A 25773-nucleotide genomic window follows, 5' to 3' on the forward strand; every position below is an offset into this window, starting at 1 on the left:
GGCCGGTACTGCACACATGTCTGAGGGGGGGTTGTGTTAGTCACGACCCTCCTCAGTCAAAAAAAGGGGTAAAATAAGATCGAGGAAATGGATATGACTAAACTGAGAGGAGAATGCATTAAACGTAACGTGAGGAACTTTTGTTCTTCAACACCATTGAAGTCCTTCAATGTCTCCTCCAGCAGCCATGAGTGTCGCTGTAACTGCTTAGAACTGCGACCGGCGTCCAGATTTACAGAATTATCACTTGGTGAACTCTAACCGAGTCATAATTCTATAAAAATAAAAGTATTTATTACTGTAACTGTACGCCACACTATTATGGTTAAGCTTTGGCGAGTGAGCCGCGCTTCACGTGCGTACCGATTATCCGTGGCCCGTTACACCACCGCTCCACGGTTCAGTTTTATGATCCAAACTTTATTATTATTTTTTTTTTAAGAAATGATTCTAGCAGCACATAAAACGACATATAAAAGCTCGGCCGTAAAATTAACAGCCGCGGGCGTGCGGGCGCGCGCTCTGCTCGGTTCCCCGTATGTGCCCGTACCCATATCTGTCTGAAATATGAAGCCGCTTAACGGCGAGAGCAATTTATAATTTACAAAGTGGATTTGTGTCAGGTTGGCACCCGGTAAATCTCGTAAATCTTCACAACACAGGGCAGCGACAGACAGACAGACAGACAGACACCAAATCTACGAGTCGTAACGACGGACGTGAAGGCGCTCGCCAGCTTAATGACTCAACGATCGAGACTTCACTCGCCCGTCAACTCGCTCAGCGTGTGAATCTGAGCCGAATCTGCGTCAGTGTGGAATAAGCGTCAGATCCAGGGTTACAGCTCCACATGTATCTGTGTTTATCTGGATTCTCCTCCCTGTTTCACTTTTAAACTTGTGTTACAGCTCCAGCTTCTGAGAAATGGTGAGAATCAGAATCAGCTTCTCCCAGAGTCTAAAACGCTTCTGGTTGAAAATAAAGCTTAACGTGGTTTAATGTAGTAAAAGAAGGAGACAGGAGCACTAAACTTCTCTTCATTATTACTGCTCATAAGTTCCTCCACTAATCACATTCCTCACTCGCTGTTTTACATTTACAATTTCAGCATTTAGCGGGACGCCTTTATCCAAAGCGACTTACAGTAATGTGACAGTATACTGTCTAAGCAATTGAGGGTTAAGGGCCTTGCTCAAGGGCCCAACAGTGGCAACCTGGCAGTGGTGGGGCTTGAACTAGCGACCTTTGGATAACTAGTCCAGTACCTTAACCACTAGACCACAACTGTTTTACTACAATAAGTCATGCTAAGTTTGGGCCATGCGGCCCGAGTCGCTTTTACCGCCTCGTATCAAACAGTTCGTCTTATTGGAGGAGCTTTGAAAAGGTCAGCGAACAGCAAACTGGGTCAAAGTTCAGTCAGGTGAATCGTGAGTCCAACGTTGTAAAAGTCGGCGCAAAGAGGTTTTGCCGCTTCTCATGTGAATGCGCCGTTGCTCCTGCACTCACCTGTGGGGGTTTAGTACCATCCGGTGAGCTCATCGAAACTAAAAAAAAGTGTTTACATGTACTGTTTTTCCCCTTTTTGGATATACTCAATCCCCCTGCGTACTCGCGTACGACAGCCCCCGGCTGCTTATTTATCCCGGCCAGTGGCAGATTTATTATTTTTATTTTATTTATGCATTTTCTCCCCATTTTCCTCCCGATTTAGCCACTCAAAATTTGTCTTCTGCTGCTGAGAGATACCAGATTGCATCCGGGGAGAGAACGTCGCTGTACACGCCTCTTCCAGCATGTGTACAGCCCTCTGCACAGGCGTCTCTTCCGACCCACCCACCCATCCACACAGATACGGTGGCCAATTAGTATCTGCTGTTATGCCCGCTAGATGGCGCCCAGCCAACCGGTGGCAACACCGAGTTTCAAACCGAGGAGTGCTAGCGGGATATCCCGCTGTGAGGCACCAGTGGCGGATTCTTACACGGAGCCTTAACGCATTAGGAGGACCACACTACTCTCGCCGTATTCCTCTGTCCGTCATGCCAGCACCTCAGTTACACTAGAACTCGTCTGTGCAGTGGGCGCCAAGGTGTTTCCATGGAAACGTAACCAACCTTAGACAAAACCAGCGGCGTACGTGGAACCGGTGGCACCACCAGACTCGAGGTCAAGACTTTTATGTGAAAAGTGACGTTCAGCGCGCCGCTGCGATCTATCACAGCGGAACCTTGAAACTGGACGTCAGTCGGTTCTGGGAGGGGCGTCGGGTTTTAAAGACGTTGCGTTTCGAGGTATTTTTTCCCATAAGGATGTTTGGAGAACCTGTTAATGCGTCCATGGTCCCGTGGAGCCGCAGATATTTTAGTCTCGTAAAATAATGAGGTTGTTTTTGACACTTAAACACTGAAAATAACACAAATATAATATAATTCTAGGAAAGCAGTGGAGATGTGTTTGGACACGTGTATTTTTTTAATATAGGCGACATCTAGGGTCATTTTTGGACTCCTGAATTCCCACGGTGGTTGAGTGTTAGTGGGTGTGGTCGTAATAAGACATGACAAAAAGATCATCTCTTTCTCACCTGCACTTCCTTCCTGAGCTGAGCGCTGCTCTCCTGCTCCTGTTCCCACTGTTTCTGAAGGACGTCCCTCTGCTCCAGGAGCTCGTCTCTCTCCCGCTGGAGGAGATCCATGCTCTTCAGGAGCTCGTCCTTCTCCAGAAGCACCTCCTCCATCTTTTGCTGAGAGAACACGCAAAGGACTCAACAAAACTCAACACTTACAGGCACGCACAGAAGGAATAAAATAACGTACATCAGAAACGTATATGAGAACGCAGGAAACTTAGTGACCAGTTTAAAGTCATCTAATGCCGAGTTCGCACTACACGACTGGATCTCTTGTAATCGAGAGTCTTTCAGGTCGGTGTGTATTTCACACTACACGACTGATCGGTGATAGGGGGTCACACACTACACCATCTATCACCAACTGGAGTCGCAGACGAGCTTCTCTGCTCTCCCAAACTACGTTCTGTCACGAAAACAAACGTGAGCAGTGACGAGGGGTTTCATGACACCACGTCCAAAAATGCACGTCAACAAGTAGCGAGCGATCAAAGTTTGTGTGCTGATGTGCAGCGTAAAATCAAAGAAGGAAAAATAAAGGAATCTGAGTGGATTTGGCAACGTGGCCAGCACGGGGCGTCTGTTCTGTTGTGAGTTGGAGGTCAATAAATATTTTTTGCAATGCAGCGTGGGTGTTTTGTAGAGAACGATCAGGTCAGAAATACTGTAAAACTTGTGTGTGTGCTGATGTATTCTGATATAAACTACATTACGCCCCTGTCCAAGTTGTTTACACTCCCACCCCACGTTTCCCCTCACACCGTATCTTGGTTCTCATTGGCTGTTCGACACAGCACTCATTGCCAGTCGGCCGACTCGTATCCACATATCTAGCAAGCTAGATGAACCGCTCGGATCGAGTTGTGGAGTAGTTCACACCGAGTTTCAATCGCCGAGCGAACGCCGAATTGCTCCCAAGCCGGCAAATCTAGCGCCGACCAGTCGCCAAGCGAAAATCAGCAACCATGGAAGCAGTGGAACCACCGGACTCTAGACTCTGGCTCTGGCGCATATTGCTGTGTTCAAGTAAAACTACTTTTTGATGCCTGGGCCAATCAGCATCAGTGTATACAGGCTGGCGGATGTGGGGTATATGTGGGGGGATGATGGAGAGGAAATCCCCGCGACTGGGAGGGAGTCCGAGCCAGACGATTGAATCACGGTTCCTCCCGGCTGCTCCCGGAGCCAAAACAAACCCCGGTGAATACGTTCGGGCCGAGTGTGGAGTAGTTCACACCGAGTTTCAATCGCCGAGCGAACGCCGAATTGCTCCCAAGCCGGCAAATCTAGCGCCGACCAGTCGCCAAGCGAAAATCAGCAACCATGGAAGCAGTGGAACCACCGGACTCTAGACTCTGGCTCTGGCGCATATTGCTGTGTTCAAGTAAAACTACTTTTTGATGCCTGGGCCAATCAGCATCAGTGTATACAGGCTGGCGGATGTGGGGTATTTCTCCTTAATCTTAGGAAAGAGGTGGAGATATTTGTTATTATTGGATATCTAGCTAGCGCCGACCTGTCGGCGAGCGAAAATCAGGGCAAGAAAGCGACTAGTGTTCACTGTTCCAAACAGGTACCGCGGAACCTCGAGTCTCAAACGTCTCCCACATCGATCTATTAAATCCACGACCATAATTTTTGAGAAAAAAAGTCTCGCTTGTCGACCATCCAGTTTCGTCTGCCGTGTTTGCTAAAATCTGCTGCGTAAACGTTCTGGGGTTTGGTGTTTTTTTGGTTTGAAAAACCCTGGTCTACCGTATACGTTTCACACTGGAAGGATGGAATGGAGTGATTCGGCCGTCCTCAGGGGAGTATGAACGCTGCTCAAAACACGACAGATCCGTCTCTCTTCATGGAGGCTCGTTTACCTCCAGATAACTGGCCTTGGTGGTGACGACCAGGATGTCTGATCCACCCTCATCCTCCACGGTCAGCAGCTCCTCCTCGGTGGGGCTGCTGGCACGGAACTGGAAGGGCGTGCTGGCGCCGCGGATCTCTCCTTTGTGGGTGACGTAACAGAACTGGTAGAACTCGCCGTCGTCGTTGGGCACGTAGTATCCTGTACAGAGAGAGAGGGGGATTCATTTAGGCATAGCCAGTTCCTTGTCCAGGGCTGAAGACCTGATGACTTTAAGGCGGGTTTATTCACCTGAAACGCCCTCCCTCCAACACTGACCCCTTCTTATTCGCCCGTACTTCAATGGGGTCGGTCTTGCGCATGGAGAGTCATGCGCTGATCTCCATGTTCTGTATAGGGTCTAGTGGCCAATTTTGTGGATCGTACCCACTAGGGGGCGCCCAGCTGACCGGTACCAGAGCTGAGATTCGAATTCGAAGGGTTCAGACTTTTCTGCTTCCACCGTGATGCCCTGGGATGCCAATTCTCACCGTATAATAATCGATGAAGAGGAAAAGCCCTGGTCTGTATTATAATATTTATTATTTGAACAGTTTTAGGCTCCGTTAAACGCCGTATTTTACAGCTCACATGTGCAAAGTAAAAATACGCGAGCTCATAAAATGTAGAGACCCGAACCGCCGCAGTAAAACCGGCCCATGAGGATCAGGGTTTGCTAATACGGAGCCCTGGTGTTCCCCGTTCAGCGGCCAGCTTTTAAATCTCTCAGACACAGGCGATACGATACGGGTACGATACGCAGCCGGTTAAATTACCTTGAAAGACGACAGATCTGTGGATGGCGGTGCCTTCGGTGTACGTCTCCGGCAGAGGAGACCACAGGAAGGTGTAGTAGTCGCGAGCCGTGCTCCATCCGACCTACAGAAGACAGAAATACAGAGATTGTTTATCGGAAAACGGCAGTTACGATGCTCTACGAAGCCTGACCGACTTGTTCGGCTCACCGTTACGCTTTTCAACAGCGAGGCCAGAGAGGAAATCCCCGCGACTGGGAGGGAGTCCGAGCCAGACGATTGAATCACGGTTCCTCCCGGCTGCTCCCGGAGCCAAAACAAACCCCGGTGAATACGTTCGGGCCGAGCGAGCGCGGCTACGACTCGGCCCGAACAGGAAAAGGAAAATAGGTGAAAATTTTACACGTGCTTCAGAAACTGAATCCGAAATGTAATTATATGAATTTTATGTGTTGTTAAGTGACGGCTGATGGGGCCGGGCGGAGAGAAAACATCTCGGCGAGTTCAGCGCCGCGCCATAAAGCTGTCAGACACGATCAGACTCGGGTCGTAGCGGCTGCTTTTGCGAGACCGCGCGGGCCGAGTGAGGCTCCTGCCTTTTATTACTGCGCACACAGAAAACCTATAGCAGCCTAAAGCATGTGTAATTACAGGTACAAATCCAGCGACGCGGAGTCGCTGCCGGACGGCGATGTTTAAGAGGCGCTCTCGCCGCGCAGCTCGGCGCGGGGAACGTGGCCCGGGGTGCCGGGGCAGTAAAGAGCAGGAAACCATTAAAGGCAGCGTCGTTACCCGGAGCAGGACGCGGCTCACTCGTTAGGCTCGTTTGGGAGGGAGCGGGGGAGAGAGACCCCCTGTATCAGCTACACACTGATCTACAGACTAAAGTTTGGGTTCAGCGTAACTCCGAGGCCGGGCCAAACACGGAACGGTACGAGGAGGTCATCGAATTTCCAATTCCACATTATTCCATATTAAAGATTTTCTGCTGCTTATTGCACCTCGCTCACAGCGGCCAGAAAAGGCGGCACTATACGTTCATGAGGAGCTACACGCTTACGTCTAACGCTCCAGTACCAGAATCTGGAGAAATTTGCACCCCAAATTATAATAAACCAACAGCAAGACCCTTCTACACATTAAATAATACGCGTCTCTTAAAACAAACTGCAAATTTTTATTCCTGCATACAGGACGGTTTAAAGAGAACACTTTTGAAATGCAAAAACAAATACATCGAAAAGGACGAGGCGTGATGCAATCGGGCAATTGGACGCGCTAAAGTCGGGAGAAAAGGCATAAACAAAATACAAAAGACGATGAGCCATCTTTCCGAGCCAGTTTGTCATTCTACTGTGCTCGGTTAGGCCTGGTTCACACGACGTGATTTTGATAGATGTGGCAGCTCAGGGCTGGAAAATCGGTTGGTCGCTATGTGTGAACGCCTCAATCTGAGCTTGATCACAAAAATACGAGGGTTCTTCAAAAAATGTCCATTCCTTCCGGTGCATTTTTCCAGCGTGGTACCGACTTTTTAATGCCGTCAGTAACAAATGTTTTAGCCACTGATGCGCCGGTGCTTTCACATCATCATCACATGAAAATCTTCTTCCCCTTAAAGCTTCTTTCAGCCTCCAAACAGGTGGAAATCAGACGGAGCTAAATCAGGACTATAAACGTCTCTCAGTGTCTCAGACATGAGCGATTACTACAGAACAGAACAGAACCAAACAGAACAGAACCAAACAGAACCAAACAGAACAGAATCAAACAGAACCGAACAGAACAGAACCAAACAGAACAGAACAGAACCAAACCAAAGAGAACAGAACCAAAGAGAACAGAACCAAACAGAACAGAACCAAAGAGAACAGAACCAAACAGAACAGAACAGAACCAAACAAAACAGAACAGAACCAAACAGAACAGAACAGAACCAAACAAAACAGAACAGAATCAAACAGAACCAAACAGAACAGAACCAAACAGAACAGAACCAAACAAAACAGAACAGAATCAAACAAAACAGAACAGAATCAAACAGAACCAAACAAAACAGAACAGAATCAAACAGAACCAAACAGAACAGAATGGAACCAAACAGAACAGAACAAAACCAAAGAGAACAGAACCAAACAGAACAGAACCAAAGAGAACAGAACCAAACAGAACAGAACCAAAGAGAACAGAAACAAACAGAACAGAACAAAACCAAACAGAACAGAATCACACAGAACAGAACAGAACCAAACAGAACAACTGGAAACTGAAAAATTCTGATCCTGGCAACCCTGTAGTGCCGTCAACCAGGCGAGGTGAATAGCGCCAGCGCCCTCTGCTGTTTAAAGTGAATATCGCTTCATTATACATGTAAACCCATGTGAATCGTTACACACGTGAGTCTTGTGGTGCATCGTCACATCCCTAATTACAAGAGATCAGGGCTGCGTTTCCCGATAACGATTGATCTTAGCGATTTACGAACAACTTTAAGAACGACGTCACTTTAAGAACGCCGATTTTGCGAGTGTTTCCCAAAAGCCCTCGTAAGTCTCCGAAACTACGAACGAGGTGTAAGTAGTTCTTTGTTTACTCCACCTTTGCAAAGGCGATTATCATATAATTTCTCATTATTACATCACAAAAAGCAAATAATTCATTAAGTATAAAACATTACATTTGCAATCGCTATCTGTTGCATATCAAGCCTATAAACAGGCGCACAATTAACCTTTCATGCATCAATCCAGAAGCATGGCAAGTTTACAGCGCAAACTGGGGCACAATTCAGGAAAGAGAGGCGAGGGCTAACAGCCACTGAAGGGATATGTAGGGGAGTAGATGTATGTTTAAAGTTCCCATCTACCCCTGCATCCCCTGTGAAACCTTCACTTTGCAGCAGTGCTGGGTCTCCTGGGCCTTCCTCTGCACACTCCAGTCAAATGGCTTTACCTGATCAACAGGACTTCATGGCCAAGCAGCTTTCAACGGCAGAGTTATAGCTAACCAGTGGCATCTATTTCTTTGCCAGTTGTATCGCCTTCTGAACAAGCATTTAATTTATTTCATTTAAATGTTTACATCAACAAATGATCTCATGTACTTTAATTTTCTTTAAGTGAATAAAGTGATTTAAACATTGAAATACAACACTGCATATTTTATAGTGAAATTTGAATGAATGACCTGCATTATATATATATATACAGTATATATGCGCTTTAAACTCAGTTCTGTGATATTTTAATGTTTGTGTACGTTCCTATTTCTTTGTGTATATATATATATACAGTGTATCACAAAAGTGAGTACACCCCTCACATTTCTGCAGATATTTAAGTATATCTTTTCATGGGACAACACTGACAAAATGACACTTTGACACAATGAAAAGTAGTCTGTGTGCAGCTTATATAACAGTGTAAATTTATTCTTCCCTCAAAATAACTCAATATACAGCCATTAATGTCTAAACCACCGGCAACAAAAGTGAGTACACCCCTAAGAGACTACACCCCTAAATGTCCAAATTGAGCACTGCTTGTCATTTTCCCTCCAAAATGTCATGTAATTTGTTAGTGTTACTAGGTCTCAGGTGTGCATAGGGAGCAGGTGTGTTCAATTTAGTAGTACAGCTCTCACACTCTCTCATACTGGTCACTGAAAGTTCCAACATGGCACCTCATGGCAAAGAACTCTCTGAGGATCTTAAAAGACGAATTGCTGCGCTACATGAAGATGGCCAAGGCTACAAGAAGATTGCCAACACCCTGAAACTGGGCTGCAGCACAGTGGCCAAGATCATCCAGCGTTTTAAAAGAGCAGGGTCCACTCAGAACAGACCTCGCGTTGGTCGTCCAAAGAAGCTGAGTGCACGTGCTCAGCGTCACATCCAACTGCTGTCTTTGAAAGATAGGCGCAGGAGTGCTGTCAGCATTGCTGCAGAGATTGAAAAGGTGGGGGGTCAGCCTGTCAGTGCTCAGACCATACGCCGCACACTAGATCAAATTGGTCTGCATGGCTGTCACCCCAGAAGGAAGCCTCTTCTGAAGTCTCTACACAAGAAAGCCCGCAAACAGTTTGCTGAAGACATGTCAACAAAGGACATGGATTACTGGAACCATGTCCTATGGTCTGATGAGACCAAGATTAATTTGTTTGGTTCAGATGGTCTCAAGCATGTGTGGCGGCAATCAGGTGAGGAGTACAAAGATAAGTGTGTCATGCCTACAGTCAAGCGTGGTGGTGGGAATGCCATGGTCTGGGGCTGCATGAGTGCATCAGGTGTTGGGGAGTTACATTTCATTGAGGGACACATGAACTCCAATATGTACTGTGAAATACTGAAGCAGAGCATGATCCCCTCCCTCCAGAAACTGGGTCGCAGGGCAGTGTTCCAGCATGATAATGACCCCAAACACACCTCTAAGATGACCACTGCTTTATTGAAGAGGCTGAGGGTAAAGGTGATGGACTGGCCAAGCATGTCTCCAGACCTAAACCCAATAGAACATCTTTGGGGCATCCTCAAGCGGAAGGTGGAGGAGCGCAAAGTCTCGAATATCCGCCAGCTCCGTGATGTCGTCATGGAGGAGTGGAAAAGCATTCCAGTGGCAACCTGTGAAGCTCTGGTAAACTCCATGCCCAGGAGAGTTAAGACAGTTCTGGGAAATAATGGTGGCCACACAAAATATTGACACTTCAGGAACTTTCACTAAGGGGTGTACTGACTTTTGTTGCCGGTGGTTTAGACATTAATGGCTGTATATTGACTTATTTTGAGGGAAGAATAAATTTACACTGTTATATAAGCTGCACACAGACTACTTTTCATTGTGTCAAAGTGTCATTTTGTCAGTGTTGTCCCATGAAAAGATATACTTAAATATCTGCAGAAATGTGAGGGGTGTACTCACTTTTGTGATACACTGTATATATATATACTGTATATTCATGATAGTTAATATTTTTTGTAAAGGTGATCTTGTGGTGTATAGAATCAGTGCGTCCGTGAGTTTTTTCAAATGCAAATTAACTGAATTTATCGTTTTTGTGCAATCAAAGTTCAAGTTATGAGGTACTTAGTGAGTTATGAAAGGCTTAGACTACTCGTAATTTATAAACGATTTTAAGTACTACGTTAGTTACGAAGGGTTTCGGGAAACGCTCGTAAATTTAAGAATGTTTGTAAGTACGAGATTACGAAGTATTTACGAACGTTTTGTTCTTTCACAGCACCACAGACGATCAGGTGTTGTGAAAGAACAAAACGTTCGTAACTTCTTCTTTTCCTCGGCCTTTATCCCGTTCGGTCGCGGGGGGTCGGCTCTCGGCGGATCGTGATCCGCGCATCGATTTGGCACAATTTTTATTATTATTTTATTTGATTATTGATCCAGGCTTGGGACCGGCATTACAATGCGCTGGTTTTGTGCATCTAAGCGGGTGGGTATCTACAGAGCAAGTCGGTGTCTCTAATTAACCTGACTGCATGTTTTTGGACTGTGGGAGGAGACCGGAGCACCCGGAGGAAACCCACGCGGACACGGAGAGAACATGCAAACTCCGCACAGGAAGGACCCGGACCGCCCCGCCTGGGGATCGTACCCAGGACCTTCTCGCTGTGAGGCGACAGTGCTACCCACTTAGCCACCGTGCCGCCCGGTGCTGTGAAAGAACCGACGGGGAAAGTTCTCGAGGTGATCAGATAGAGCTTGTTTCTAATTCTTGGAAAGGATCGATCGTCATGTAAGAAGGTTACGATCACAATAAAACACAGTAAATCACCCCACACCGCCGCGGGGCCGCACGATCTGCGCTGACGATGAGGTGGAATGTGTTTTATGCCAACAGCACCTTCAGGTCAGAGAGCACCTACAGGAGTGGAAACATCTCTCAGGTGTGAGAAGCTCTGACAAGATGATTACAAAACGTGGACAGCGTGTCTGAACACTCCGAACATGATGTGCGGCGTAGCTCGCAAATCACGATATTGTTAACGCTGACGCTTTAAATCATCGGTGCTACGGGCTACATTGCACAAGCTTCTGTTAGGCAGATCGTCTGCACAGGCAGATAATATTTTCATTATTAAAAATATTTGTGTATTTTGTTTACATAAATAATTAATCCAAAACAGAAAACAGTAACATTTACTTTTTATTATTATTTTATATGTCTGACACGCTACAACAGTGTAAATGTAATGTAAACATACACCTGGCTGTTGAACAGCTTATGCCAAGTTCACACGACACGACTTTCTGATTTGCCGGGTCGCTGTACAGTTCACACTGCACGACTCACAGGCGATGGGGGGTCACACACTACACCATCTATCACCAACTGGAATCACAGGCGAGCTTCTCTGCTCTCCAAAACTACGTTTTGTCACGAAAACAAACGTGAGAAGTGATGAAAGGTTTAATGACACCACGTCCAAACATGCACGTCAACAAGTAGCGAGAGATCAAAGTGTGTGCGCTGATGTGCGGCGTAAAATCAAGGAGAAAAATAAAGGAATCTGAGTGGATTTGGCAACACGAGCAGCAGGGATCGTTCTGTAGTGAGTTGGAGGTTAATAAATATTTTGTTTTGTAGAGAACGATCAGGTCAGAAATACTGTAAAACTCGTGTGCTGATGTATTCTGATAGGAACTATATTACACCCCTGCCCCACCTGCGTTTCCCCTCGCTGTTTCACACAGTGATTGAGAGCCGAGTTTTGATCGCAGAGCGAACACCGAGTTCCTCCCGAACCGTAAATCTACTCTGGCGCCGACCCGTCGCCGAGCGAAAATCAGGGCAGAAATCGTGTAGTGTGAACTAGACATAACTTGAGCTTCTGCCGTGCTGGACTGATGTGCAGGTCAGATCTCGTTGTGCGAAAAAACACTGGCTGGTCACGCGAAATTAAAGGGGTAACAGATTTCCGTGTGCACCGTAAAAAGGGGCGTATTTAAAAGATCGATCTCGCGTTTATATGACTCGATATCGGATCGTTCAAATAAAGATCGATTCGAATCGAAAAATCGATTTTATAAACCCACCCCTACTCGTGACTCGACTTGGACTCGTATTTTGTGACTTGTGAACATCTCTGGTGTGAACCCACCTCGTGCGGGTAAGGAAACGTGCTTCCCTTGTGTATTTAACAGGGAGACACGGCTAATTATTTAATGGGTTTTGATAAAGCGCCCAACAGTGGCAGCTTGGCAAAGTCAATATTTGAACTGGCAACCTTTCACGAGGCGTCTACACAAGTACCCGGGCAGTTCATGCCACTCTGAACACATGAACCTGAGAGCTCCCTCATTATTCAGTCAGATTATCACTCGGAGAGAGATCATTTAGACATGCCCTCTTCCCATGTCCCCATGCCAGCACAGGTGAGTGTGAACTCTTGACCTGAACACAAGGTGGCAATAAAATCCGACAGGTACAGACCCGGAGCTGAACACGGTTCCATATCAGTGACTCAGGGATCAGGTATCCGGGTTGGCGCTGCACCCGCTCGTCTCTCAGCGAAGTGACGGGTATGTGAAGGATTTATAACTCGCTGTCATGATGTGAGGAGGAACGTACGTCCCCACGGGCCATGGCGGCGCACTCTAGGGGCCGCTAGAGCATGGAGGGAAGGTTTGGACCTACGAGTCTGAAAGGCCTTAGCTGGGTCGAGTCGGGGCTTCATCAAACCCGGTGCTTCACACACTCACACACACACACACACACACACACACACACTCACACACCTACACACACTACACACACACACACCCCTACACACACTACACACACCTACACACACCTACACACACACACACACCTACACAAACCTACACACACTACACACACACACCTACACACACCTACACACACACTACACACACACACACTCACACACCTACACACACTACACACACACACACCCCTACACACACTACACACACACACACACACACACACTCACACACCTACACACACTACACACACACACACCCCTACACACACTACACACACTACACACACCTACACAAACCTACACAAACCTACACACACTACACACACACACCTACACACACCTACACACACACTACACACACACACACTCACACACCTACACACACTACACACACACACACCCCTACACACACTACACACACACACACACACACACACACTCACACACCTACACACACTACACACACACACCCCTACACACACTACACACACTACACACACCTACACACACCTACACACACCTACAGTGTATCACAAAAGTGAGTACACCCCTCACATTTCTGCAGATATTTAAGTATATCTTTTCATGTGACAACACTGACAAAATGACACTTTGACACAATGAAAAGTAGTCTGTGTGCAGCTTATATAACAGTGTAAATTTATTCTTCTCTTAAAATAACTCAATATACAGCCATTAATGTCTAAACCACCGGCAACAAAAGTGAGTACACCCCTAAGAGACTACACCCCTAAATGTCCAAATTGAGCACTGCTTGTCATTTTCCCTCCAAAATGTCATGTGACTCATTAGTGTTACTAGGTCTCAGGTGTGCATAGGGAGCAGGTGTGTTCAATTTAGTAGTACAGCTCTCACACTCTCTCATACTGGTCACTGAAAGTTCCAACATGGCACCTCATGGCAAAGAACTCTCTGAGGATCTTAAAAGACGAATCGTTGCGCTACATGAAGATGGCCAAGGCTACAAGAAGATTGCCAACACCCTGAAACTGAGCTGCAGCACAATGGCCAAGATCATCCAGCGTTTTAAAAGAGCAGGGTCCACTCAGAACAGACCTTGCGTTGGTCGTCCAAAGAAGCTGAGTGCACGTGCTCAGCGTCACATCCAACTGCTGTCTTTGAAAGATAGGCGCAGGAGTGCTGTCAGCATTGCTGCAGAAATTGAAAAGGTGGGGGGTCAGCCTGTCAGTGCTCAGACCATACGCCGCACACTACATCAAATTGGTCTGCATGGCTGTCACCCCAGAAGGAAGCCTCTTCTGAAGTCTCTACACAAGAAAGCACGCAAACAGTTTGCTGAAGACATGTCAACAAAGGACATGGATTACTGGAACCATGTCCTATGGTCTGATGAGACCAAGATTAATTTGTTTGGTTCAGATGGTCTCGAGCATGTGTGGCGGCAATCAGGTGAGGAGTACAAAGATAAGTGTGTCATGCCTACAGTCAAGCATGGTGGTGGGAATGCCATGGTCTGGGGCTGCATGAGTGCAGCAGGTGTTGGGGAGTTACATTTCATTGAGGGACACATGAACTCCAATATGTACTGTGAAATACTGAAGCAGAGCATGATCCCCTCCCTCCGGAAACTGGGTCGCAGGGCAGTGTTCCAGCATGATAATGACCCCAAACACACCTCTAAGACGACCACTGCTTTATTGAAGAGGCTGAGGGTAAAGGTGATGGACTGGCCAAGCATGTCTCCAGACCTAAACCCAATAGAACATCTTTGGGGCATCCTCAAGCGGAAGGTGGAGGAGCGCAAAGTCTCGAATATCCGCCAGCTCCGTGATGTCGTCATGGAGGAGTGGAAAAGCATTCCAGTGGCAACCTGTGAAGCTCTGGTAAACTCCATGCCCAGGAGAGTTAAGGCAGTTCTGGGAAATAATGGTGGCCACACAAAATATTGACACTTCAGGAACTTTCACTAAGGGGTGTACTCACTTTTGTTGCCGGTGGTTTAGACATTAATGGCTGTATATTGAGTTATTTTGAGGGAAGAATAAATTTACACTGTTATATAAGCTGCACACAGACTACTTTTCATTGTGTCAAAGTGTCATTTTGTCAGTGTTGTCCCATGAAAAGATATACTTAAATATCTGCAGAAATGTGAGGGGTGTACTCACTTTTGTGATACACTGTACACAAACCTACACAAACCTACACACACTACACACACTACACACACACACACCTACACACACCTACACACACACACACCCCTACACACACCCCTACACACACTACACACACCTACACACACTACATACACACACACACACACACACACACCTAAACAAACCTACACACACCTACACACACACACACCCCTACACACACCCCTACACACACTACACACACCTACACACACTACATACACACACACACACACACACACACCTAAACAAACCTACACACACCTACACACACTACACACACCTACACACACACACACACTACACACACCTACACAAACCTACACACACCTACACACACTACACACACACCTACACACACTACACACACACACCTACACACACCTACACACACGACACACACACACCTACACACACCTACACACACACACACACCCACACACACCCACCCTAAAACTCTAAACTAAAACTCCTCTTTGATCTCGTCAGACCAAAACCCCAGACGCCGTATCTGGTCAGTCGCCATACTTCGTTTTATTACGCGAACCATTAGGCATGAAGTCGGTCGTTCGTTAGAATAGCAGGGGCTGGGCGAACTCCGACACGACCTGCCGACGGCCATCATTCAGCAGGTTTAACGTTATCCAGTTCAGTCTGAAAAAACTTTAAAAATAGGATGAACAGTGAAGATAAACCGCTGACAGAAGCATTGACGTGTGTGTGTGTGTGTGTGTGTCTTTAAGAGAGATGCTCTGTTCACAGTATCGATATAAGTGATTCAGGAGTCGATTCATTCTATGTGAAGCGTAAGTTTCTCTTCTCAGTTATCTCTCCGTGTTTACTGTTATTAATGAATGTCGTGGTTTTAAATAAACACCAGCTACTACAGAACATTCTGTGTGACTCTCTTACATTAAGAAGCTTAAATAAACTGCTATTACCACAGAGCGCTAACCGAGTCAGACTCGTTCTGCCTGTGGAGCTAAACGTTTTCTGTCAGTCAGAGCAGATGATCCTGAACGAACCAATTTAGTAATTAATAAACGATTTGCTCTGTAACGTTTTCTGTCCTCATCTACATCAAAAGCAAGAGACGCTGACGATTTACCAAAGTGAACCAGGAGTTTATATAACGTGCTGATAGAATCGACTCAGATGGAATCGGGTTGAATTATCTTTTTAAAGTAAATATTACAATCAGCAAAATTACATCGTATGTATGACGCACAACGTTAATGATGTTATTTTAGGTTGTGAAATGCGATGGTTGGCGCTTTGTAGCTCAAAGTCTGGATCGATCCACTGAGCTGTTAAGCTTAACGTGGAGGTGATCTTTATACATCACGCCATCGGATCTGCTGAACTTAGGAAATATCCACCGATCGCATATTTTGATTAAAAATCGGCCGATTTCGATACACAGCCGATCGATCGTTCCATCTCTAATCTTCTAGGTTTACATTAAGCTATTAAGAAGCTGTGCCGTGTATCGTAGCTTCTATTTATTCTATCATTTAATTTATGAGTGTCATTTAATGACTGACATGAAATGTGGCTCCTTTCTTTAAACATCCCTGAAATCGGTGATTTTTGGAAAACCCTAATTATCACTTATAAAACTATTCAGAAGGTGAGAAGATGCAGTATTAGAATGTTCCACCGAAATAAAGAAATGGACCAGACACTGCTTTATTAAATAAAGAAAAATGCTAAACTGTGATAAACTGACCTGACACACATACAGATGTGTTTATTGCATTGCTCTGTGTTGTAAGGGTCTGTTCTGACAATACAGACATGTTTTTACACTCCGTGTGAATAAACCGTCAGTACTGTGTATTGTTTCCACGCTTGGAGCTCGGTAGCACAGCCGGCAGAAGCGGTTTTGCGGCATTAGAAGCGAAAGTCGAAAGTCGAAAGTCTTGATGCGCTCTGATATGCAGCGATATGAAACGATATGCGCCCAGGCTCGTGGTAAACAAGGTGCAAAACACACCACGTGAACGAAGCCGCACTGTCGACTGTTTCCTGAAGCAGATCAGCCGAATTTACTCGCTGGTTACAGTCGTACTTGTGCTCATCACACGATCAGCACGATCAGCATTTGGTATAAATAAACAAAACCAAACCAAACAATCTTTATAAAGTCACGATCTCTGTCAATCTGGTGCTAAATGCAGTACATTTAAGTGTTCCTGTTAGTACGTCGGTTCTTTTTTGCATCATGATGATCATCATAAGAATTCAAACGAGCCTGAAAATCAATCAGTGTCATTGTTGAGAGAGTAAAACCTTGACAAGCTTAGCAACCTGTCCAAGCGTCCAAATAAACAAAACAGTGGACAGCGGGTCTGTCTGAAACGTAGCGAGCCGCCTTGCTGCCCGATTCTACCCGACGTCCAACTTTATGAAGCAGATTATTTAGACTAGGGCTGCAACTATGGATTATTTTTGTAATCGAGTATTCTATCGATTAGAGATGTACCGATCGGGGTTTTTGGCACCGATTCCGATCTCCGATCTCCTTTCAGGGATATCGGCCGACAGCCGATTCCGATAGGGGGGGGTGTTGCAAATTTAGCAGTAAATAAAGTACATCAAACAATAATTATTTTTACCCACAGGAGACATATTTCATTACTCTAACTGACCACACACACACGCAGGTTTAATGTTATCCAGTTCAGTCTGAAAAAACCTTAAAAAGAGCCTCACAGTGAAGATAAACCGGAGCAGCACGTGTGTGTGTGTGTGTGTGTGTGTGTGTGTGTTTGTGCCTTTAAGAGAAATGATCTGTTCACTGTATCGCTTAAAGTGATTCACGAGTCGATTCATTTTATGTGAAGCGTAAGTTTCTCTTCTCAGTTATCTCTCCGTGTTTACTGTTATTAATTAAATGTGGTGGTTTTAAATAAACACCAGCTACTACAGAACATTCTGTGTGACTCTCTTACATTAAAAAGCTTCATTACACCGCTATTACCACAGATCTGTAACCGAGTCAGACTCGTTCCGTCTAAGCAGCTAAAAGTTTTCTGATGATCCTAAAAGTTCAGCAGATGATCCTGAACTAACGAATTTGGTAATGAATAAACTTTTGCCTCTGATTGGCTCTGTAACGTTTTCTGTTCTCATCTACATCACAAGTAAGAACCACTTACGATTTACCAAAGTGAACCAGGAGTTTATATAACGTGCTGATAGAATCCACTCAGATGTGACCGGGTTGAATTATCTTTTTAAAGTAAATATTACAATCAGCAAAATTACATCGTATGTATGATGCACAACGTTAATGATGTTATTTTAGGTCATGAAGAGCTTTCACTGTGGTTTCTGTACGATGGTTTCTGTACGATGGTTTCTGTACGATGGTTGATGAATGGTGATGTGATGGTTGGCGCTTCGTAGCTCAAAGTCTGGATCGATCCACTGAGCTGTTAACTTAACATGATCTTTTATATATCACACGATCGGATCGGCTACATTTAGGAAATATCGGCCGATCGCCGATAGCATTTTGATTAAAAATCGGCCGATACCGATTCATAGCCGATCGATCGTTCCATCTCTACTATCGATTATTCCAGCGATTAATCGAGTAATCGGATATGAAATACTTTTGCTTTAATAAAGAGCAAAAATAAATACGAATACGATAAAATAAGACGCGTCTCTTATTCCTTGCATACAGGACAGTTTAAAGTCCTTTTAAAATGTATACTGGAAACCTAAAACTAAGGCATAAATAAAAATAAACAATAATACATAAACACGAGCCTTTAATTTGTGCAACTTTCAGAACTAAACGTTTCAGCTACAGCTCACGCAGAACATAAAGCTTTAATATTTATATATATTTATATATCGGGAGGCTCTGTGGTGTTTGTAGGAGGTTCAGTCAGGATTGTATCTCCTAGATGAGGTAGATCTGGTGTTTGTGTGTGTGTGTGTGTGTGTGTTCGTGTACGTGTGTGTTTGCCTAAGTCGCGCTATCAAATCTCGGCTGCGTCCCAAATCGCACTTCCATACTGAACAGTACGCAGGAGCGGCGGGCGTGTCCAAATACGTAGTGTTCATTGAAAAGTACCCGGATTAAGTCCTGTTAAGTGCTGTTTAAGTGTGAGATTTGGGACGCAGCCCTCGGCCGTGTGGATTAAACGACGCCTCGATGCGAACAATTTGAATCGCTGATTTTTAGTAATCGAATAAACTACACACTCTAGTTAGGCGGCGGTGATGTCATCGACTGTCCCCGCCCACACGGTTAGAACCCGACGGGCCGAGGCGGCACAACCCGCCGGCGCGCCGGCTAATTTATCTACATGTGAAAGGAACTCCGTTGGTTGCTCCGCATTAGATTCGTGCGCTGAAATGTCGTGCTGCACTGAATGCCGGGATTGATCTTCAGCGCTGACGAGGTGTCCGGCGCTCCCTCGTTATTCAGTCGGATCGTCACTCAGAATCATTAAGGCGCCTCAGTAGGGGCATTTTAAGGGAGCTGAGAATTTAGACACGCCCACTTCTCTTCTCGGGAGTGTAGGACGAGTGGGGAGGGAGTCACATGGCTCTCTGTACGCGACGACACGGCCCAGTGTATTAAGAATCAGCCGCAGATTGGACCTGTGGTGATCCGGCTCTCCATGGTCAGACTGGGGGTGGGAAGTGGGAATCGGATATGACTCTCCACTCCGCCTGCTGTGGAGTATGCTGGGAATTTTAACGCTTACCTTGAAGATGCCGACCCAGTCCTTATGATGGGGCGTGATGAACTGCGTGAGAGTGTAGTGGCACTCTAGGGCGGCGTGCGGAACGTAGCTCTTTCCGACATTCTGGAAGATGACGTGGGCAAAGTTGGACGTTTCCATGGTGCTCGTGATTGACGTTTCCTCCAGGACTGATGCCATGTGTCGGTCAGCGGCTGGCGCTGTGGCAGAGCGAGGAAGGACAAGACGTGTCAGGTTCAAAAATAAATGATATGTAACTATATATACACCGATCATCCATTGTTTCTGCACTCACTGTCCATTTTATCAGCTCCACTTACCATATAGAAGCACTTTGTAGTTCTACAATTACTGACTGTAGACCATCTGTTTCTCTGCATGCTTCGTTACCCCCTTTCATGCTGTTCTTCAATGGTCAGGACCCCCACAGAGCAGGTATTATTTAGGTGCTGGATCACTCTCAGCACTGCAGTGACACTGACATGGTGGTGGTGTGTTAGTGACACCTCACTGTCACTGCTGGACCGAGAATCGTCCACCAACCAAAAACATCCAGCCGACAGCGCCCCGTGGGCAGCGTCCTGTGACCACTGATGAAGGTCTAGAAGATGACCGACTCAAACAGCCGCAATAGATGAGCGATCGTCTCTGACTTTACATCTACAAGGTGGACCGACTAGGTAGGAGCGTCTAATAGAGTATTTAAAAACTCCAGCAGCGCTGCTGTGTCTGATCCACTCGTACCAGCACAACACACACTAACACACCACCACCATGTCAGTGTCACCGCAGTGCTGAGAATCATCCAGCACCTAAATAATACCTGCTCTGTGGGGGTCCTGACCATTGAAGAACAGCATGAAAGGGGGTAACAAAGCATGTAGAGAAACAGATGGACTACAGTCAGTAATTGTAGAACTACAAAGTGCTTCTATATGGTAAGTGGAGCTGATAAAATGGACAGTGAGTGTAGAAACGAGGAGGTGGTTTTAATGTTATGCCATAACCACATAAAGCACAAGTAGTACTTTGTTCACTTGCATAACTTCTCTGTGGAGTAGGTGTATTTCATTGATTGATTACTTGGCAGTGTTACAGCAGCAATTCACATTGATCACAAACATGACACGACGACGTGCCAGTGTAGAACAAACAACTGAAGGCGGTGAGCCTGCAGACATTATGTGTGCAATTATAAGCTATGCAAATAAACCAGTAAGTCTTACGACAAGCAACCGAAAGTAGAGAGGTCAATCATCTGGAACGTATGAGCTCATGATGAAATTGAACATGACTCGGCCTTACATACATCAGCAGAAATGTCACTGGGGTTTGTTAAGTTTAGCTGAAAATCTTTAACATGTACATTTACATTTTCAGCATTTATTAAATACGTTTATCCAAAGAGACTTACATTTATCATTGAATACAATATGAGCAATTTGCTCAACAACAAAAGTCGGTAGCATCAGCACGTATATATATATATATATAATTATTATTATTATTATAAATATTCTGCTCTCTAATAATAATAATAATAATAATAATAACGCTCCGGCCGTTAGTGATGAAGCGTCGCTCCCTACTTAAAATGGTGGAGTACCCTACGTAGTGCACTTCACAGGAACGACCGGGGTGAATGGAACGCTCCTACAGAATCGGTGCTGATGGTTGTAAGACGCTTTCTGAACCAATCAGAGCTTCTGATTGTAATTGTTAGTAAGAAATGCTGTTATCTGCATTTATTCGGTTTGCGTCACACAGATGACGTGGTAATGAAACGCTCGATCGGCTTTCTAACCACTTCCTGTTTTACTTCACCACCGGGAAAAGTTTGGAGGTTTTTAATTATAAGCACATTTACAAAATAACGGATTCTGTTCCTAATGGGACGCACGCTTATAAATGTAATAGCATCTGGAAGAACAGAAGCTAAGGTAAGCAGCGGTTATGATGGTTTTTGCTGTGTTTGGGATTTTGGCCGCTGTGCCGTGATTTATCGAGCGCTTTTGTTCTGTAATGAAAACAAAACGTATCAGTTGAAGCTTTTAACTGGAACCTTCTTGTTACAGAAATTACATTCATTTACACGATGAGGAGGAAAGTAAAGACACGAAGTAAAACGGCTAAATACACTCGCTAATCTGTTGTTGTTTTTATCTGAACTTACAGATTGTTTCTTTATTTCTACGCTACATTTATAATATATGTTTTGTGTAGATTATATTGACTCGGACTCGTATTTTGTGACTTGTAAACATCTCTAATATGGACACCTGACCGTGAGCTTGTTGGACGGATCTTTTCAGCTGGAACAACAAAAAGACTTCTCACAAGACTCTAAAGTATATCTGTGGGAATTTGTGCCCATTCGGTCAAAACATGGCAGCATTTGTATGGTTGGGAACAGAAGGGTTTAGCTAATGTTCAAATGTCAAAGCTTCAAAGCTTGCTTTGCCATGCTGGAACCAGAAAGGACCTTCCCTAAACTGTTGCTGCAAAGTTGAAAGCATTACATTACCTTTATATTAAATTAAATTGCTTTATTACACCTGATTGAACTGTTATGGCTAAAACACACAAACATTTAGGAATTAAAAGCTGTGTATAGTTTGTATATCTAATTTTATTACAAGACATTAATTTGTATCGCAACTATTAAATACAAACTAATAAAAATTAAATAAAACGGTAAAGCAGATTGTCATTTAATGATAAAGTAACAAAAAGTACAAAGTTCGTAGTTCGTAGTTAGCTCAAATAAGCTAATATGCTAACATAAACAAATAGTCTCCAGGCAATAACTAGGCACACAGACATGGTAGTAAATTTAAGCTATTAAATATTAATCAAATAAAATTTAAATCATAATCAAAGTAATAATAATAATAAGTTTTATTTAAAAAAAAAAGAACTGCGCGGTGTTTATGATCGAATTTTAGCATTATGAGAGGCTAACCAAGCTAGCTACGAGCTAGCGTTAGCTTCACCAACCGAGTCCAGCAAACTTAATCCAAGTAGATTCATAATTTAAATGGTTTAAGAGACAAAAATAAACATTTTAGCGTATAAAAAACGCGATGACATTAAAGAATAAAAGCGAACATGCTGACCCACCTCATTGTGTCTGATACCGTCGGCTGTGTTATTGACGCACTTTCTCAGTCAGCAGGACATTCCCTACCAGGCTTCCTGGAAAACAACAACATTACGCCATTTCCGTATGCTTAACCAATCATAAATCTTCAAGTCATACCCATCTGTATATCATTGGCACAGATCTTCGTTTATGATTTGTAGATCTACACCGATACTTAACTCATCACAAAGCAAGTATGTACAGTAATACACGCCGTCGTCATTTACTAATCCTTCCCTGTTAAAACCACCTCCTTGTTTCTACACTCACTGTTCATTTTGCTTTGTTAGCCATCTTTCATGCTGTTCTTCAATGATCAGGACCCCCACAGGACCCCCACAGAGCAGGTATTATTTAGGTGCTGGATGATTCTCAGCACTGCAGTGACACTGACATGGTGGTGGTGTGTTAGTGTGTGTTGTGCTGATATGAGTGGATCAGACACAGCAGCGCTGCTGGAGTTTTTAAACACCGTGTCCACTCACTGTCCACTCTATTAGACACTCCTTCCTAGTCGGTCCACCTTGTAGATGTAAAGTCAGAGACGATCGCTCATCTATTGCTGCTGTTTGAGTCGGTCATCTTCTAGACCTTCATCAGTGGTCACAGGACGCTGCCCACGGGGCGCTGTTGGCTGGGTATTTTTGGTTGGTGGACTATTCTCAATCCAGCAGTGACAGGTGTTTAAATCTCACTCATACCAGTACAACACACACTAACATACCACCACCATGTCAGTGTCACTGCAGTGCTGAGAATCATCCACCACCTAAATAATACCTGCTCTGTGGTGGTCCTGACCATTGAAGAACAGCATGAAAGGGGCTAACAAAGCATGCAGAGAAACAGATGGACTACAGTCAGTAATTGTAGAACTACAAAGTGCTTCTATATGGTAAGTGGAGCTGATAACATGGACAGGAGGTGGTTTATATATAAATCAACCCAAAAAACTGAGCAAAATGAGCAATCCCAAAATAAGTGAATAAGGGATTCTTCATATTACGGGCAGGCCGTAGCCTAGTGGTTAAGGTACTGGACTAGTAACCAAAAGGTCACTGGTTTAAGCCCCAGCACTACCAGGTTGCTGCTGCTGGGCCCTTGAGCAAGGCCCTTAACTTTCAAGTGCTCAGACTGTAACTGTAATATAAGTCGCTTTGGATAAAGGCGTCTGCTAAATGCTGAAAATTTAAATTTGTGATAGAATAAACATTCAGTATTTATCTTTTTTAAATGTAGCAATAGTTTTATTGATTGGGTAACATCTATGCAGAATCTTTATCTTATTTGTGATAAAAAATGTCTTTGGTAAAAGCCATGTCGTTCTCCAATCTACAGTATATCACAATATAAGTTATTCCAAAAGAATACTGCAGCTGGTTTAGATATTATATTCCTTTAAACAATGTTCCTAATACATAGGTTAGTAGTTTTATCATTAAGCAACGCACATTCATTACCTATAATGAGTTGATTAGGAGTTATTGTAGGAATAATACAGTTTTTCCCTTTTGGGTATGTTGAAATAGCATCAAAGACAATAGCACATTCTCTAGGAGTACAGGAAGCCTTGAATTCTGATAGTAATTGTTCGTAAGTAAATAAAAATCCATTATCATTTAAAAGCTGACTGACAAGAAGAATGTTATTGTCAACCCATCTCTTAATGTATAATGATTTGTGTTTAAAAGTGATATCTTGGTTATTCCAAATATAATATTTATGAGGTGAGGAGTTGTGCGAATAAGACATAGACCAACATAATAAGAGCTGTTTATGAAAGTTGGAAAGCTTTATAGGCAGTTTAGAGATTTTATAGTTACATCTTAGGAGGAAATTCAAACCTCCCAATGCCTCAAACACATGCGTGGTTATAAAATTCCATACTGAATTGGGGAATAAGGTATGATTTAATCCATTTTATCTTAAGGTGGTTAAAGAAGAAAAGTCTGATACATCAAACAAGTCTTAAAATACCTTCAACTTTATATACTAGGGATCTTCCTGTAATTGATAAATCTCTTTGCAACCATAAATTGAAATGTCAAGTCAACTTTATTTATATAGCGCTTTTTACAATAGACATTGTCTCAAAGCAACTTTACAAAATCCAGGACCAACAGATACAAAAACCCCTGTTGAGCAAGCCGAGGGCGACTGTGGCAAGGAAAAACTCCCTGAAAATTACAGGAAGGAACCTTGAGAGGAACCAGACTCAGCAGGGCCCCGTCCTTCTTTGGTGGTCTGGAAGATACTTTAAATAAATAGGATTTACACAAATCATACAAACACAGAATTAAATGAACTAAAAGTTATAACTGGCAGTAAATAAATAAATAAATAATAATAGAGTTGTTATTCGGTCTAGTCTTCAATAAAGTCTGTAGTGAGTTCTTGTCATTCTTGGTGCAATTACTCCAAATGTTTTTCTACTGTAGCAATTAAAGTGGTAAAGTTATCAATCATTCTTAAGTTCTTTTGAGTCTTTTTCTGATAGAACCAACATGGTAACCAAACCCAGCGATCACTGCGTCACCTTAACGCTTCCCTTAGAAATCCCCTTGTAGCGTTTCTAGCCAATCATATTCTAGATTCGTACAATATCCCGCCTTTGCTTGATTTTCATTGGATGTTGCGTCCAAGCAAAACCAGATCTGAATGGACAGAATTACCATCAATCATTTTTTGCCCCAATACCC

The 25773-nt window shown here is 44.2% G+C and overlaps 1 protein-coding gene across 2 annotated transcripts in view; it reads right to left on the reverse strand.

Moving 5' to 3' along the window:
- tax1bp1b (Tax1 (human T-cell leukemia virus type I) binding protein 1b) overlaps positions 1-23273 on the reverse strand; it is a 38742-nt gene extending 15469 nt beyond the window's left edge. For both annotated transcript variants that reach the window (XM_062992377.1, XM_062992376.1), the window contains exons 1-6: positions 23255-23273; positions 23053-23127; positions 19936-20132; positions 5306-5408; positions 4501-4691; positions 2588-2746 (exon numbers count right to left, since the gene is read on the reverse strand). In XM_062992377.1, coding sequence (XP_062848447.1) covers positions 2588-2746; positions 4501-4691; positions 5306-5408; positions 19936-20112 — 630 coding nt within the window. In that variant the 5' untranslated portion in view covers positions 20113-20132; positions 23053-23127; positions 23255-23273. The remainder of the gene's footprint in view (positions 1-2587; positions 2747-4500; positions 4692-5305; positions 5409-19935; positions 20133-23052; positions 23128-23254) is intronic.
- Between the last annotated feature and the right edge of the window lie 2500 nt (positions 23274-25773).

This window comes from Trichomycterus rosablanca, chromosome 3 (assembly GCF_030014385.1).
Source record: "Trichomycterus rosablanca isolate fTriRos1 chromosome 3, fTriRos1.hap1, whole genome shotgun sequence".
Lineage (NCBI taxonomy): Eukaryota > Metazoa > Chordata > Actinopteri > Siluriformes > Trichomycteridae > Trichomycterus > Trichomycterus rosablanca.